Raw genomic sequence first — 17,551 nt, 5'->3', positions numbered from 1 at the left:
ATAAACTAAATTGATTTATGTTAGTGGTTCTCAAAGTATGGTCTGGGATCTTCAGGAGCTCCCTAGGTAGGGAGTTTACCAGGTCAAAATGATTTTCATAATAGTAATGCTAAGACATTATTTGCCTTTTTCACTCATATTCTCTAAGAAATAGACAGTGAAGTTTTCCAGAGGATACATAATGTGTAATGATATCAACGTTCTGACAGCTAATAGAATTGTTTGTGTATTCTTGTTTGTGTGTGTGTGTTTCTTTTTTGAGAAGGGTCTCATTCTGTCACCCAGGCTGGAGTGCAGTGGCGTGATCTCGGCTCACTGCAGCCTCGATCTCCCCAGGCTCAGATGAACTTCCCAGATCAACCTCCTGAGTAGCTGGGTCTACAGGCATGTACCATGTCCGACTAATTTTTGTATTTTTTAGTAGAGACGAGGTTTTGCCATGTTTCTTAGGCTGGTCTCGAATTCCTGGGCTCAAGCGATCTGCCCACCTCAGCTTTCCAAAGTGCTTGGATTACAGGCATAAGCCACCACGCTTGGCTGTATTCTTGTATTTTAAACATTATCAATTTTACTTTTATTTATTTATTTATTTTGAGACAGAGTTTTGCTCTTGTTGCCCAGGCTGGAGTGCAATGGCGTGATCTTGGCTCACTACAACCTCCACCTCCCGGATTCAAGAGATTCTCTTGCCTCAGCCTCCTGTATAGCTGGAATTACAGGGGTCCACCAGCACATCCAGCTAATTTTTTGTATTTTTAGTAGAGACAGGGTTTCACCATGTTGGCCAGGTTGGTCTCAAACTCCTGACCTCAGGTGATCCATCTGCCTCGGCCTCCCTGAGTGCTGGGATTACAGGCATGAGCCACCACGCCCAGCCAATTTTAATTTTTAATACAGTAAATATTATATGACACACGAATACAATATTTACTGTACTACAAATTAAAATTAGTGTGTATAATACACTATTTATGCACATAAACAAATGCTCTTTAGTTTATCAGTAATTGTTAAGGGTGCAAATGGATCTGAGACCAAAAGGTTTGAACCACTGGTTTTGAATTTATTGCAAACCTCTTTGGAAAAAGATTTTGTGCATGTTATTTTAAAACAAACTCATGTCATATACCTCATATACATCTGCAGCTTTGATAAAACAAATGAATCAGTCAAAATAAAAACCATACATTGATTTTGAGGGCAATAACTCATTTTCCTAAGTGCACCGTAATAGAGACAAAAGGGCAATAGTGCCTAGTAGCACCTCCTCTATGCAGAATTCAGCTATCTAGCAACTTACCTAATGGCTTCTGACCACCCAAATAAAAAGACCTCTGAAGGGCCTCTGCATTTATCTCAAGCTTCTGCGTTCTGTGCACTACGAGTTTCTGTGTTTTCCTCATGGAACAAGGCCCTAGCTCCTCAGTAAACCCAGAGCCTGGGGCTTGGGAAAGGTAAGCAGGGTGCCTGAGGAGCAAAATTTAAGGAGGTAACTTAAGGTGCTGACCCTGCATTTTGGTGACCCAGAAAGTGAGTGCCTTCTTAAATATTGTGCCTTAGATGGTGCTAAATTCTACTCAGCCAGATTAATGACCTGGAACGGAGTCTATAACAAAGGACAAAGGGGAGTGAGGGCAACAGCTTCATATGCTGACTGACAAGAGTACTAAAGAAGACAACACACTTTAGGAGGCAAAAAGTGAGAAAGCTAAGAAAAATTGGACAGAAATTCAAAATACAAATCAATATGAGCCCAGTTTTCAAAAAAGCAAATAATTTGGTCTCTCAGGGTGTCACATGATACTAACAACTGATGTCTATAATTTAAGACAAATTATATCCACTGTACTTTATTTTTCAAATCAAGGAGTAATATACTACATTTTAAGAATGTTTCTATTCAAACTGGTGGAAAAAATAAGGTTCTGAGGTTATATAACAAAATTAACCTTTAGCTGTGCAGAGAATCTGGTTATACAGAATGATTCAATCAATTTAATCCATATTTATTTACTGTGGTTAAATGTTGCCAAAGTCTGTACTGTACTCTAATGTTCTGAATAGATGAGGTCTAATGATACATCAATCATGTAAATTTTCAATGACTCATTATTCAACTTTTGGAATTTCCCTGAATCTACAGGGTTTTTTTCCTCCCCTAGTCAATTCATTCTTTTGTCCTTCTAATTATGCAAGTTTCAACTCAGGATGTCATTTCACACAGGAAGAGGATTAAAATATGGTCCTTATTACATAGCAACAAATAACTTCTCATTGTTAACATGGGGCTGGAGGAAAATTGCTAAGATCTGAGGACTTGCCTTCCTCCCCACGCTTACCATGTTTTAAAGAATCAAATGGGATTGGAGTGGCATATATGAGGGTGTGTTTTGCAGAGGAAGATTTACTCAAATTGAAGGAGCTTAACATTTTAGCATAGGTCAAAAGGAAATTATTGCAAAAGCAATTTGTATTGTTAACAATTTCATCCTTTACTGTGTCTTTTCTGGGGATCTTGCATCACTTATTATTATTATTATTATTTTGAGACAGGATCTCGCTCTGTCACCCAGGCAGGAGTGCAGTGGCATGATCATGGCTCACTGCAGCCTTGACCTCGTGGGCTCAAGTGATTCCAAGTAGCTGGGACTACAGGTGTGCACCACCACACCCAGATAATTTTTGTATTTTTTGTAGAGATGAGGTTTCACCATGTTGCTCAGGCTGGTCTCAAACTCCTGGGCTCAAGCAATTCTCTGGCCTTGGCCTCCCAAAGTGCTGGGATTACAGGCATGAGCCACTGTACCTGACCTGTGTCATTTATTTATGTGGCTATAGGGTTATAGGATAAATCTCTTAAAGGTCTTGCTCCAAGCCATTGCTGGACCTCACATTGGGTGACTTTTTAAAAATAGAGGCAGAAGAGTCCTGACGCCAGGTGGGGTCATAAAAATAAAATTCCACCATAGTAAACACAGTGACACTCAATCAGTCACCCACCACATCCATATGTGGTCATGGAGAGTTCTTTATGTGGTTATCTCAGGAAAGCGCAGACTGAGGAAGACCCTATCCACCAAAAAGCACCCCTGATAGGGAGAGAAATCTTTTTTTTTTTGAGACGGAGTTTCGCTCTTGTTGCCCAGGCTGGAGTACGATGGCACAATCTTGGCTCACCACAACCTCCATCTCCGGGTTCAAGCGATTGTCCTGCCTCAGCCTCCTGAGTAGCTGGGATTACAGGCATGCACCGCCACACCCGGCTAATTTTGTATTTTTAGTAGACATGAGGTTTCTCCATGTTGGTCAGGCTGGTCTCGAACTCCCGACCTCAGGTGATCTTCCCACCTTGGCCTCCCAAAGTGTTGGGATTACAGGCATGAGCCACTGCACCCAGCCAGGGAGAGAAATTGTAAAGTCCCACAAACCCAAGCCTTATAACCTTTGGTGTCAGATATAGTTATTGTTCAACTGTGTAGGGTAACTCTTTCATCTAAGTGGGAAAGGCCATGTCCCCACAATGGAACAGTGAAGAAACAACCCAACCGTTATCACCTTATGCTATATGCTGACAACTAGAGACCCCTGAATTGGACATGGCTCATTTCAGTAAGAACACAGCAGAGCTCATGGAGTACAGACCTTTTATTTGATCTGAGCTTCGATGGGTGAAAGCGAAGATGTCTCACTACAAGTAAAAGAAGGAAATGTGGTGGTGGCAATGACGGTTATGACTATCATAGCAGCTTTCTTGGCATGTATTATAAATATTACACTAGTGAGGAGGTGAGCAGTGGTTGTTACATCCCTTATGTTGACGGAAATGCCATCAAAATTTATATGAAATTTGAGGCATTTAATACCTTATACCAGACAAGATTTCTGACTTTACTGCTTTAGGAGGAAAATGCTTGAAATCTTTCCATATGTTAGGCCCTGTTCGAAGCACTTTACCTGTCCAGGCATGGTGGCTTATGCCTGTAATCCCAGCACTTTGGGAGGCCAAGGCAGTTGGATCACTTGAGGTCAGGAGTTCGAGACCAGCCTGGCCAATATGGTGAAACCCCATCTCTACCAAAAGAATACAAAAATTAGCCAGACGTGGTGGCACACGCCTGTAACCCCAGCTACTCGGGAGGCTGAGGTAGGAGAATTGCTTGAACCAGGGAGGCAGAGGTCGCAGTGAGTCGAGATCACGCCACTGCACTACGGCCTGGGCAACAGAGAAAGACTCCATCTCAAATAAAAAATAAAATAAGATAAAATAAGCACTTTACCTGGTGTATTTCAGTTAATTCTTACTGAGACCCAATGAGTTGATACTGTTTTATTCACGTACAGATGAGGAAACAGAGGCATACAAAGTGTAAGTAACTCAGTTCATGGTGCAGCTGGAATTTGAGCTGTCTAGAATGTTCTATGAATATTATAACTTTTTATGTCACCATGTTTAATAATGAATATGATTTAAGATGCATAAAGAAAAAGCCAAGATACATACTATGTGCATAACAACCCTAAAGACATCTAACTCTAAACATGACAAAATGTAGAATTACACACATGGACAAATTTTTAGTTTTAAGTAGAGCATTGTCTTCCAAGATTCATAAAAGTTTTTAGAAGGCAAACGATATTAACGGATGCAAGCAAAGCAATTTATAAAGAGTATTATATTATAGGTGAGTAATTTATAAAGAGATCTGATACTATTTAGAGAAAGATTTGGACAATTTTGGAGAAGAATAATATTTAGCCAAAATAGCTAAATACACATAAAAAAATGAATAGAACAAAATCATAAGATCTAACATCTGACATATTATTAAGTGTAATTTTAGATGCTGCCCTGATGTGCCAAATTGGCCTAAAAATGATTCCTAAGGGAGTATAAAAGGGCAAGCCTTATCAAAGTGGATTTAGACTTGAAAGGCATAATGAAAGTCAGATTACAGTTAGCTTTTTGTGAACTCATTTTAGAAAGAGAAATAAGTGTGAGATTGAATGATCCTGGTCTTTGCCTCTGCCACATCAATCAATTCATGCCCCAATCTAATGGTACCTAAAACTTTACTCTGGAAATGTATGTTAAAGCCAGCCCATGAATACTCTGTCCCATGAATGGGAGTATCTCAAAATTTGGCCAGTGGTCTATCTTTGGGCTGTCTAAACCAAATGTACTCTTTGTAAATTAAAACTGAGCCTATCCACAGAGAGCAGAATTATGACAAGACAGTATCATCACTTTGATTTTGAGGGGCTCTTTGTAAAAAGCTGCGTGGTCAGAAGCCCTCTTCTCATCTGGTTATGAGATAATTTGCATACATATAGGAAATTAAGTGACAAAGTCTTTTCTTCTTTTTCACAGTTTCATTTTCCTTAATTGCTATGCTCTCAAATTTTAGGAAACCCCTCTTGAATAAACAGTAGCTACTTCATGATTAACCTAACTCAGAGCACTAATTCAGCTGCTACCTTTCTGTGTATTTATTCAGTTTCCCCAGGATGCAGTACTCTGAACAAACCAAGGGTTCCAGAAAAGACATCTGTTTCCATCAAGAACTAACATGGAATAAGAACAAAGAAGACGTGGCCACATGCTCTCAGGTACACACATTAAATTAAAATTTCCGTACTTATTTTTGGCTGCTAGAACTTTAATCCCGTTCTTTATCATCTAACACACTTAAGCATGTCTAGAGATGAAGTTTAGAATTACCACAGAAGATACTGGCAGGCAAGAGTATTTTGTGTCTCTTAATATAGTTTTCATAGACTAATTAAGGAGCAGTGAAGATAAAAATAGCCATTATTAATTATAATAAAAATTATTCTGTGTCCATAAACAGCCTAAAAATAATTTTTAAAAAAAAACAGTTGCAATAATTTTAAATACAAGTAACAAAAATGCTTCCTTGGACTGTAAAAACAATAGCAATAATGACACAGCAATCTCCTCTCACAACCATATGAAATTGAAAAGAAGAATGCATTTGTTTACAAAAGTGTTGCAAAAACATCATTTTGTATTTATTCAAGTTTTTAAAGAGACCACTTATTTATTTGTTTTTGTGTCCAAGCATTTTTTAAAAGCAACTTCAGCCTGGGTAGTTGACTTCAACACTCATGTTTGATTCGGGGATACTTTGAAATTGCTGTAAATAAGGAAACGCTATGAATTGCGTGTGTATACAGAGCCTAAAAAAAAAAAAAAGTTTCAAGGCCATGTCTCATGGCCAAAATAAAGTGAGTCATTGAGAGCATAAAGGATTGTAAGCTCTTCATGCTTTCCACCCTTCTGGGTTCCTTAGACCAGCTAGTGAGCCTAACTTCCACCTTTGATCACTCCACAATCTCCCTTACTCCTGACCTCACTGTTTGAAATGCCTGAGAACAAGAGGGAATTTCTTTAGATTTACTGAGTGAGAAGTAAGGATACAATTTGTTTTTCCAAAGTGTTTTTAAAGCGATATATTTAGGGCACTTCAGAGGAAAGAATTGGCCGGTCCTTTATTTATCTTCCTAACAGGTGCAGTCGGAGCAGTCATAAAAGCAGGCTACTGAAAAAGAAGGATTCTGCCAAGTATTAAGCCCCTCTAGTACGCATTTGCCCTAGAGTATTCCTTCTTACAACACAGAGCTCAATTATATGCCATGAATCTCCAGCACAGCATGGCGGTTTTTCTCAGGAGGAAAAAATATGATGGCATTCATTCATATAACTTCTTTATTTTCCGTCCAAACCTTCAACTTGGCCTTGATGAGCCATTCGAAGTCAAAAGGGAAACAATTGCCCTTGATAAACTATCTTTCCTCCTCCCCTCTTCCTTTCTCTTAGTTTTCTGCATTAATTATTAACTTTTCCCCAATTTGAGGTAAGGGTAGTATTTATATATTAATAAATTTTTCCAAAGACAAATTGATTTCGGTGTTTGAAATAGGCCATTCACTCTCTTGCATGTAGAAACTGAAGGTCAAAGAAGAAATATGAGAAGGAGGTTTCCCATCAAGGGAGCTCCTTTTCTGATGGATGACTAAGCCCTGAGAAATGCTTAGAAATAGGCAAGAGGTGATGAATGCTGCTGTACATTCAGGTAGGTTTGGGGCTCGGCAGAACTTTAAAATGTGATGAAATCTCTAGAGACCAAGGAAAAAAAGATACAGAAATGGAAAAACCCTTATGGACTCAAACAACAACAACAACAACAACAACAACAACAACAACAACAACACTGTTCTCTGCTCCCATGGTCCCATCTATTCCTACTGAAATGTAGATCAAGATGGATAAGATGAATATTGTATGTTGACACAGCAAAAGAATCTGCAGTAACAAAGGTATGCCTTTGCCTCCTGAAGTTATCAGAATGGCACCTTAAAATTATGGTCATAATGGAACCTGTGTTTGGCCATACATTTGAGTTTTCAAGAAGGGATCTTACACGGAAAATGAGAAAACCACAGTGACTCTTGAGATGTTCTGAATGACACACAAGCACCAAAGAGGAACTTTTGCCTTTTTGGAGAATTTAAGTACATTAAATATAATAAGCTCTGATAAATCAGAAACAAAAAGTGAAATTCATGTTAAGACCTCAACTCAGTGTTTTAGAAGGTATTTTTTCTGAGTTTTATAGTATCTAACAGTTAATAGGCCAGGCATGGTAACTCACGCCTGTAGTCTCAGCACTTTCGAAGGCAGAGACAAGTGGATCTCTTGAGCCCAGGAGTTCGAGACCAGCCTGGGCAACACAGTGAGACCCCGCCATCTCTACTGAAAATATAAAAATTGGCTATTAGCTGGGCATGATGGCATGCATCTGTGGTCCCAGCTACTGGGGAGGCTGAGGTGGGAGGATCGCTTGAGCCTGGGAGGCAGTGTTTGCAGTGAGCCATGATTGCACCACTGCACTCCAGCCTGGTGACAGAATGAGAACTTTTCTGGAAAAAAAAAAAAAAAAAAAAGAAGAATCTGACAGCTAACAGGTGTCCCAGGATGTTAAAGAATCAGGTTTTATGGTTTTAATCATTACATATGCCAGAGGTAAAATTCTGAGAAAATCATTTTTATGTGTTTAGCAGCCATTCATACTATTCTTTAATGAACAGAGATTCTGCCACAGAAGAAAGCCTGTTGCAATTGTTTAGTTTGGGGTTGATAAAATTTCTTTTTGACTCGAAAAGAGAAATTTCCAGTGAAAGGTGATTTCTTGGCCGGGCTCGGTGGCTCACACCTGTAATCCCAGCACTTTGGGAGGCCGAGGTAGGTGGATCACCTGAGGTCAGCAGGTCGAGACCAGCCTGGCCAACATGGTAAAACCCCGTCTCTACTAAAAATACAAAAATTAACTGGGTGTGTTGGTGGGTGCCTGTAATCCCAGCTATTTGAGATGCTGAGGCACATGAATCACTCGAACCTGGGAGGCAAAGGCTGCAGTGAGCGAAGATCATGGCACTGCACTCCAGCCTAGGCCACAGAGTGAGATACTGTCTCAAAAAAAAAAAAAAAAAAAAGAAAAAAGAAAGAAAGAAAGATGATTTCTTTACACAGTAGGAACCGAGGAATTAACTGTAGGGCACTTACTTGTACTCAATTAATAATTGCTATATAAATGAATATATCAAAGGCATCCTGGGAGAGCCCCACAAATCTGAAGCTTCCTACCACATCCCCCCAGTTTGATCTGAATAACTTATTTGTACTAGGCCTTAGGTTCTGTAAGAATCCAAAGTGGTGTAAGGTAAGTTTTATCTGGAACTGACAGTACAAATAACATAGTTCTCCAAAGAATAGATAATATACAACTGATGACGGTAAAAAGTAGAACAATGGGAAGTGGTTACTCCTTAAGAATACTGCTTGCTTTCTCCAAAAGGGCTCACTGAGCCACCCAGCATATTCCAAGAGTCTAAACAAGGACTATGGACTAATTACTTCCATTAGACTTCCTCCTCGAGATCCAGAGTTACAGCTGTCCTTCCTCCTCCTCCTTAGAAGAACCAGCTCTCCCAAGATTTAAGAAGAAAACTCCCAGAATTCAGTCAGGGTAGGCTGGGAGGTAGTTGAGTGAGACATGTTTTGTACCTTCAGGTGCTGAAAACTCAGCCTCTTTTGAAGAGTTGCCAGATCCTCCTGGATCCTAGGAAGGCCCAACCAGCCCATGTGCCCTCTCAAGATTCATAGCAAGTGGTCATGGCCTCCCTGGGCATGGCTTTCCGAGCTGTGGGAAAGATTCAGAAGACCCATATGGGCTGAAGGAACCTCTCCTTTGGGCAGGTTTCTGCAGATAGTTCGAAATGATTCTGAAGAACTGGTTCGAGGCCATGTTTTATTTTTCAGAGGGATGCTTATATGTAATCAAACTAACCCCAGTGAAAATGAAATCGCAGTTAGGAGAAGAAGAAAGGAGCAGAACAGTTCATGAATTGCCATACTCCTTACTCTTCTGATGTAAACAATATTAAAATGCAATTATTTCACTAAGGAACGCTCTTCGAGGTACAGTTCCTTTAAGAATCAGTTGCACTGGTAAGGGAACCAAAAAAATCTCTGTACTTCCTCAATGGATTTTAAATATATCAGTAACTGTTTTTGCTCCACTCCCCATCATCCAAATTTACACTAACCAAAGAATTTATGGGTATAAAATTACTGTCCTGGGTGGAGGAACTGCTACACAGAATAGCAACGTGCTTTTAGAGCAAAAGAAGATCATGGAGTCTTTAGTATCCATGCTGATTTATTCAGAAAGAAAAAATATATATCGGGGGGTGGGGGCTAAAGTTAAAGATATATTTTCCTCTTTGCAGCCCTACAATTTCTTTCCCTGTAAAAGCAGAGTGAATCAGACTGAGTTGTCAAATGAAAAGTAAACTTCATTGCCTCGAGTAATCAGAGTAATTTAATTAGCTTTATTGGCTCTCACAGCCTGTCACCTTATTTATTGGTTTTTCAGCTTTCTTCTCATTTTCAATTAGGCTTTAAAAAAATGCAAAATCATTCACTAAATTCAGAATAATTAAAACAACATTGTGTTTCCAGTTTGGAAACATGGTAGAATGCATTTCATCTGGGTACACTTCGGAGAGGTTAAAGTGACAGAGCAGATAAAAAGGACACTTAATACACACGTAAATCATTTGCATTACAAATAAGATACTTTAGCAGGGGTTGGACTCCCTGCCTGACAGTCAGGATTAAGTTCCCATATTAATGCATGCATTTGGTGTGGTTATTTTGGGTGAAAGACTTCATCCATCAATGCCCTCTGCCACTAAGTAAGGCCAACCTGTAAACTGATCACCACAGCCTGTCAACACTGGTTACTTAATTATATAAAGAAAATATATTTAAAAGACTTTTGATAATTTGGTTAATATTTCAACTTTGAGTTCAACGTGTAACATATTTTTCAAGATTCCTTAAAATAATGGCTAAAGCATTTTTAAGAATTAAAAACTGAAAACTATGACATTTTAATGTTTCCTGCTACTTTTTCTTTTTCTTTTATTTGCAGAAGGGAATAATAAAGATTCAAGAAGCACTAGTGAAGATGAATATAAATGAAATAATATTTTAAAAGATATTTTCTTTAAAAATTAAATTCAATGCATGCATACTATTAATTTGTGCTTATTATTTATTTTCATAATTAATAATTCCAATTTACTTCTGTTACCAATTGGTAGTTTTAATATACTAATAACTTTTTAGAAAGGAGAAACTTTGTTAGAGAAACATTTCTTCTAAGGAAGAATATTTTTATACTTTCAGCTTAACTATTCTTAAAGGCTACATATTATGAAATTCTCTACAATAAAACTCGTGAAAGAACAATCTATTCATGACATTCAGGGATATCCTTTTTTCCTGGTGTTTGGTTTTCTTTCCATGCAAGAATTTAATAATGAACCTCCAAAGGCACTGATAAGAACACAACAAAAAACCCTTCATCTGTATATTTTAAATATGTTTCCATTTTAAAAATGTAGCAAATCTGGAAATAATGTCACAAATTCTTTTTTGAAATCTTGATCCAATGTATTAACCGTTTTAGAAAATATTTTAAGTCTTCTACTCTCTGCAAATTGCAAATACATGGTAAAAATTTGTGACTAAACCTAAGAAAATATGCTTGAAAATGTAATCTGTTTACCATCAGCAATTAACATCCTTAAATTACACTTTAAGGATTCTTTACAATTGAGTGATAGAATTATCATTTGATAATTTTAGTCAATATCCCTTTAGAAACTATCATTATCAGAAATTTTTAAATTCAGTATACTCTCACTGTATTTTTCCTTTGGTCTGTTTAATTTAAACCATCTTTTCCTTAAATCATAGTGATTTTATTTTCTCATCTAGTTAAGAAATTTGTTATTTGTTTGAAGACAAATACCAAAATAAACACACTTTATTAAGGAGTACAACAAAAAGATTTCTGGATAAGTCTTACCCTCTTTCTTAGTGGGTTCTGGCATGACCACAGTAAGATGTTATTCTTTAAAGAGTTTTCTCCCCTCCACGACTAGTTGACAGAAACCCACAGGCAGGCGAGAGATAGTGCAGGTCGGTGTGACAAGCAGTTGGGGAGAAACTCAGTGCTTTTATACTGCCTCTGAACATCAATCATGATGGCACCTCCCTTTCTTCAGCACAAGGATGCAGGAACTTGACAGCTATGGGGACCTTTCTCACATCTGTTGTCTGCACTCTGCTCTCTCGCCTACTGGAAGGAATCTCCTGCCCATCTCATGTGGCTGATGAGAACACCTCTAACTTTCTAAATTCAGCCGCAGCCTCGTGCTCCGTCTTGCTCTTCTCTCTCTGACAGATGCATGTGCTGACTCAGGAGTGCAAAAAGTTTGCTGGATGATTAAAAAAAAAAATCAAATTAAAAATCATGATATGCCAATCCAACCAATGCCTTAATTTTCACCAAGACTAGGCAGAAAAGTCTTTGTATTCAGATGATCATTTTTATGCTCCAATTAGCTTTTCATTTTCATCAATCCTTAATTATTGCATTATATTTTTTCTTGTTCCTTATTGATATGTCAATATTAAGTTTTCAAGCCAAATCTCCAGGTTAAATAACTTGTCTCTTGTTCTCCTCTAAGAAGAGCAAAGATTTCTATTAAGGGATACTCTGCGTTTGCATTTTTTTCCAAAAGCATCATTTTTCAAAATTATAGGACATATAAAAGAATGAGACAATGGCACATGCTACAACATGGATGAAGCTTGAGAGCATCACACTAAGTGAAAGAAGTCAGTCAGATATACAAACATAGACTATAAAATAATAGATCACTGCTGGGCTCGTGCCTGTAATCCCAGCACTTTGGGAGGTTGAGGCGGGTGGATCACCTGAGGTCAGGAGTTCAAGACCAGCCTGACCAACATGAAGAAACCCCATCTCTACTAAAAATACAAAATTATCTGGGCATGGTGGCACTTGCCTGTAATCCCAGCTACTCGGGAGGCTGAGGCAGGAGAATCACTTGAACCTGGGAGGTGGAGGTTGCGGTGAGCCGAGACTGCACCATTGCACTCCAACCTGGGCAACAAGAGTGAAACTCCATCTCAAAATAATAATAATAATAATAAATAATAGATCACACATTGTACAATTCCACTTATATGAAATGTCCAGGATAGGCAAATCCGTATCAGTGTATCAGTGTTTGCCAGCGGCCTGAGGGAGGTGGAATTGGGAGTGACTGCCAGGGCATACGGGGTTTCTTTTGGTCATGATGAAAATGTTCTGGGATTAGATACTGGTGATGGTTGTACAACTTTGTGAATATATTAAAAACCACTGAATTATACACTTAAAAATATATGTGGAGGCTGGGTGCAGTGCTCGGGCCTATAATCCTGGCACTTTGGGAGGCCAAGGTGGGAAGATTATTTGAAGCCAAGAGTTGGAGACTAGCCTGGGTAACAAACCAAGACCCTGTCTCTACAAAAAATAAAAATAAAATAAAAAGATATGTATGGGGCCTGGGCAAAGAAAGTCAAATGGACTAGTAGCTACTGTTTTGATTCAAGATGGTAATTGGAGGGTACACAAATCTAACTTAAGATGTTGAAAGACTGTAGTAGATGTGGTCACTTTCTCCCAAAACACTCATGGAACTGATAGAGAAATAGGAACTACCAAGTAGTCAACCCGAAGAAGACACCTGACTTTCTTTGTTCACATGCGCTAGTACTAACCCGAGTTTCTATGGAAAGACAGCTACCCACATGCCTTTATTGGTGTGTGTTTTCGAGATAATTTTCAAAAAACTTTGATTGATTGGTTCTGAAGCAGCCGCACTGTCTCGTCTAATTTCCCTTGTGGCTGAGAGTGCAGCTGGTCAGACTTAGCTCTACCAAACTATGTGCCAAGCTGACTTTTCATATAAGGGTGGAAACTCGACTTAGAAGTCAATAGCATCATGCTTTAGTTATGTGGCGGGGAGGCGGGGGAAGCCAGTCAAGATGGTAATGAACATCGTTTATAAAGAAAGCCTCTCCTTAACCACATAATACTACTGAGGACATTGTTGTACTTAAAAAAAAAAAAAAAAGTTCCTTTGCTGAGTCCACTCTGGTAATATCAATTAATAGATGAAACAAATGAAAGAGCCTAGAATCTGAAGTCAGTCCCTTGGGTTCTATTTCTGGATCTATCATTAACCAGCTTAGTGACTCTAAGAAAGTCAGGGGGGTTTCTGGGCCTCAGTTTCTTTTTGTGTAAAAAAAGGGGGCTTTAAAACAATGATCTTGGAGGCTCCTGAGAGTTTTAACACTGTGATTTTATTTGGGAAATCTCTAAGAGAGAATTGTTTTTTTCAGCGTTCCCAGCACACTGAACACCACATATGAAATGGACATAGGGCAGAGTGTCGTGTTGCATAAGAATGTTTATAGCGAAGGGCAGATTTCACACATGCCACAAAAGAGGTGCCATGCCATCACTGGCTTCTGCAGAAACCCCATTGGGTTTTTAATACACTGATCATCTTACTGAGGTGAACATATGCCAGGAAATATTGCAATCCACAGAGAAAGTATTTTATGACCTGGGGAACTTTTTGGTAATAAGGGAATTAATTATAAAAAGGCAAAGCATTATTATAGGAATTGGAAGTACGGACAAATTCTAATTTTCCTAGGGTTATATTGTTTTAGGAATACATAACCCCTATTTCAGATCTTATGCATTCATCTAGAAGGTTGCAGATGCCTTAGCTGTACTCTCAGGAAAGACAGGGGGATGGTCAATAGGCTTTTGTTTCTTTTGCTAAGTGCTTTATTATATTTTTCCTTTTGTATTACTGAGGATGAGGTTTGCTCAAATACAAAACAAAACCACCAAATACCAGCAGTTGAATCAAGATAGAAGTATTTCTCCCTCACATAAAGCAAGTCCAAAATCAAATGGCTTAGAGTCATACAATGGCTTCACAGTGTATCCAGGAAACCAGACTCCTTCTTGCTCTACCATCCTCCTGGTAACCTCATGGTCCAAAATAGCTGCAGATCCGTAGCCACTACATTCCTATTCCAGGCAGCTGAAAAGAAGAAGAAGAACGAGGAGGAGAGGGAGGAGGAGGAGGAGGAGGAGGAGGAGGAGGAGGAGGAGGAGAAGAAGAAAAGAAGAGTCACTTTCTTCATTTTAAAGAAACTTGTTTGAAGTCCCACACACATCTACTACATCCCACAGGCCAGAACTTGATTACATGGCTATATCTGACTACAAAAGGAGCTGGGAAGTGTAGTCTGATTCTCAGGTAAAATTGGAATTCTGTTATTAAGGAGACCAAGGAGAATGGATGTCGGATAGGCAAGTATCAATCTCACACCTTTCAAAATATAACAATAATGTTCCCTGCATTAACCAAAGAATATGGAGAAGTATAAATAGTAAAAAAACAATCTCAACAATTTCACTCTCTCCCCAACCTCATCCTCATTCCAGTGTGTGAATTAGGGTCTAATTTTCCTTTGTGCTCATACATATGTATACAAATGTACATATTCATATGTAGAGAGTTCTTCATCTATTTTTTAATGAATGGGGTTATACTATTTACATTATTTTTCCATCTTCTTTTTCCATGTAACCTCTCATAGACATTCATTCATGTTAATATACATAGACCTAACTCAATCCTTTTTAATAGCTAAATAATTGTTCACGGTATGGATGTGCCGTAGTATGCCATATTTTCTCAATCACATGCCTTTTGATGGGCATTCAGGTTGTTTTCAGTGTTTGACCACCATAACTAATACTGCAATCAACATCATGGTAAAATAACAGAAACTGGTGTTCGTATGACTCTCTGGTAAGTTGGAAGCACGTGGCGGGTGTGGATGGGTGGGGAATAAAAAACTTTAGACCTCTAATTCACACAATATAGAAGAGCAAATTATAGAAGAAATAAAGTTTTAAGATAAAAAATTAATAAAAATATTTAAAGAACAAATATGAGAGTATTTGAATAATACTACTCCACATAAGTGGAGAAACTTGTGTTAAAGTAAGAAAATCTAGAAGCTATGAAGAAGGTGACAGATTTGAGTAAATAAAATTTTAAAATTCCTTATCTCTAGCAAAGACACCATAAAATCATAAAGTAAAAAAGGAAAGGAGAAAAAGTTAGTTTAAACACATCATAGAGTTAATATTATTAATTTAAAAATAGAGTAAAAGATTTCAAAAAGCAATTCACAAAAGAAATAGAAACCATGAATACATATGATATATTGCTTAAGCTTTCAGGAAAATGGAAACAAACAATGAGGAGTCATTTCTCATCCATTAAGCTGGCAACTTTTTGTTTTTTTAATGACAACATTCAGGGTATGAGAAAACAGGAAAATATTATACATTGCTGATCAAACAGTTGGATAGGTAACCTTTTGGGAAAGTAGTCTAGCAAAAATCGATTACAATTTAAGCTATGTATATGCACCAGCAAATTAGGAGGATCGATTCTCACTTTTAAAATCAATCCTACTAACTTAAAAGTATCCATATGTAAGATTATGGTTCCTTTTTATTTCTAATAAATATTTGTATTTTCTCCCTTTTCATTAGTAAGTTTTTCCAAGGTATAACTAATTTTATTGGCGCTTTGAAAGAACTAGTTTATGGTTTAATTATGTTTTCTCTGCCTGGTTTCTTTTTGTCAAGTTTTTTTGCTTGTTTGTTTGTTTTTTCTATATTAAAGATTTAGATTAGACCTTATTTTCAGTGTAGGGCTTTAACTATACCACATAGATTTTGATTTAATGTAATCATGTTTATAATTTCTGAATAATCTCCAATTTGGTTGTAATTTTCTTGTTGATCTGGGAGTTATTTAAAAGGGCAATTTTTGACTGGGTGCAGTGGCTCACACCTGCAATTCCCATTTTGGGAGGCAGAAACGAGTGGATCACTTGAGTCCAGGAGTTCAAGACTAGCCTGGGCAACATGGTGAAACCCCATCTCCGCAAAAAATTGAAAAATTAGCTGAGCATGGTGGCGAGCGCCTGTAATCCCAGTTACTTGGGAGGCTGAGGTGGGAGGATTGCTTAAGCCTGGGAGGTGGAGGCTGCAGTGAGCCTTGATGGCACCATTGCACTCCAGCCTGGGTGATAAAGTGAGACCCTGTCTCAAGAAAATAATAATAAATATTTAAAAAATAAAAGGACATTTCTCAATTGCTAAGGAATTAAGATTTTTGGGAGTCACTCTGAACATATTCTGGTTAAGAGAACTGCCCTGAAAAAAAAATTTTAAAAAAGAAATTAAGATTTTCTTGTCATTGTTTTCTTTTTTAAATTAGTTTTTTATTGAGTTTTTCAAAGATTATTAATACCTTTCAGCAATGTTTTGTAGTTTTCAGCGTCCAAGTCTTTTACCTCCTTGGTTAAATTTATTCCTAGGCATTGTATTCTCTTGGATGCTATTGTAAATGGAATTGTTTTCTTAATTTCCTTATTGAGTTGTTCCTTGTTGTTGTATTAAAATGCAACTGATTTTTGTGTGTTTACCTTGCACCCCCAAACTTTGCTGAATTTGCTTTTTGGCTCAGGGTTGTGTGTGTGTATTTGTGAGTGTGTGTGCGTGTGTTCTTTGGAATTTTCTATGTGCATAATTATGTTGTCTGCAAATTGAGACAGTTTTCAGCTTGGATGCCTTCATTTTGTTTTCTTGCCTAACTGCTCTAGGTAAAACCCACAGGGTAATGTTGAATAGCAATTGTGAAAGAAAGCATCTTCTCATGTCCCAGATTTTAAGGAAAAGGATTTCCACCTTTCATCATAGAGTATGATGTTAGCCATGAGTTTTTTAATAAATGCCCTTTATCATGTTGAGGAAGTTATTTTCTATTCCTAGTTTTCAGAGAGGTTTTTAAAAAAATCATGAAAAGGTGTCAGATTTTGTCAAATGCATTTTCTGCAATTATGCATTTCTACATAGAATGAATTTCCCCTTCATTCTATGAATTTGGTGTAACATTGCTTGATTTTCTTATGTTGAGATACTCGTGTTTCTAGGAT

General features: G+C 37.8%; 1 protein-coding gene across 27 annotated transcripts in view; it reads right to left on the bottom strand.

Moving 5' to 3' along the window:
- The window catches only part of MYBPC1 (myosin binding protein C1), a 98,722-nt gene extending 87,139 nt beyond the window's left edge, over positions 1 to 11,583 (bottom strand). For all 27 annotated transcript variants that reach the window (XM_015431446.3, XM_065524705.1, XM_045365772.2 and 24 more), the window contains exon 1: positions 11,460 to 11,583. In XM_015431446.3, coding sequence (XP_015286932.3) covers positions 11,460 to 11,484 — 25 coding nt within the window. In that variant the 5' untranslated portion in view covers positions 11,485 to 11,583. The remainder of the gene's footprint in view (positions 1 to 11,459) is intronic.
- Between the last annotated feature and the right edge of the window lie 5,968 nt (positions 11,584 to 17,551).

This window comes from Macaca fascicularis, chromosome 11 (assembly GCF_037993035.2).
Source record: "Macaca fascicularis isolate 582-1 chromosome 11, T2T-MFA8v1.1".
In the NCBI taxonomy this organism is placed as follows: domain Eukaryota; kingdom Metazoa; phylum Chordata; class Mammalia; order Primates; family Cercopithecidae; genus Macaca; species Macaca fascicularis.
This window is presented reverse-complemented; position numbering and strand designations above follow the sequence as displayed.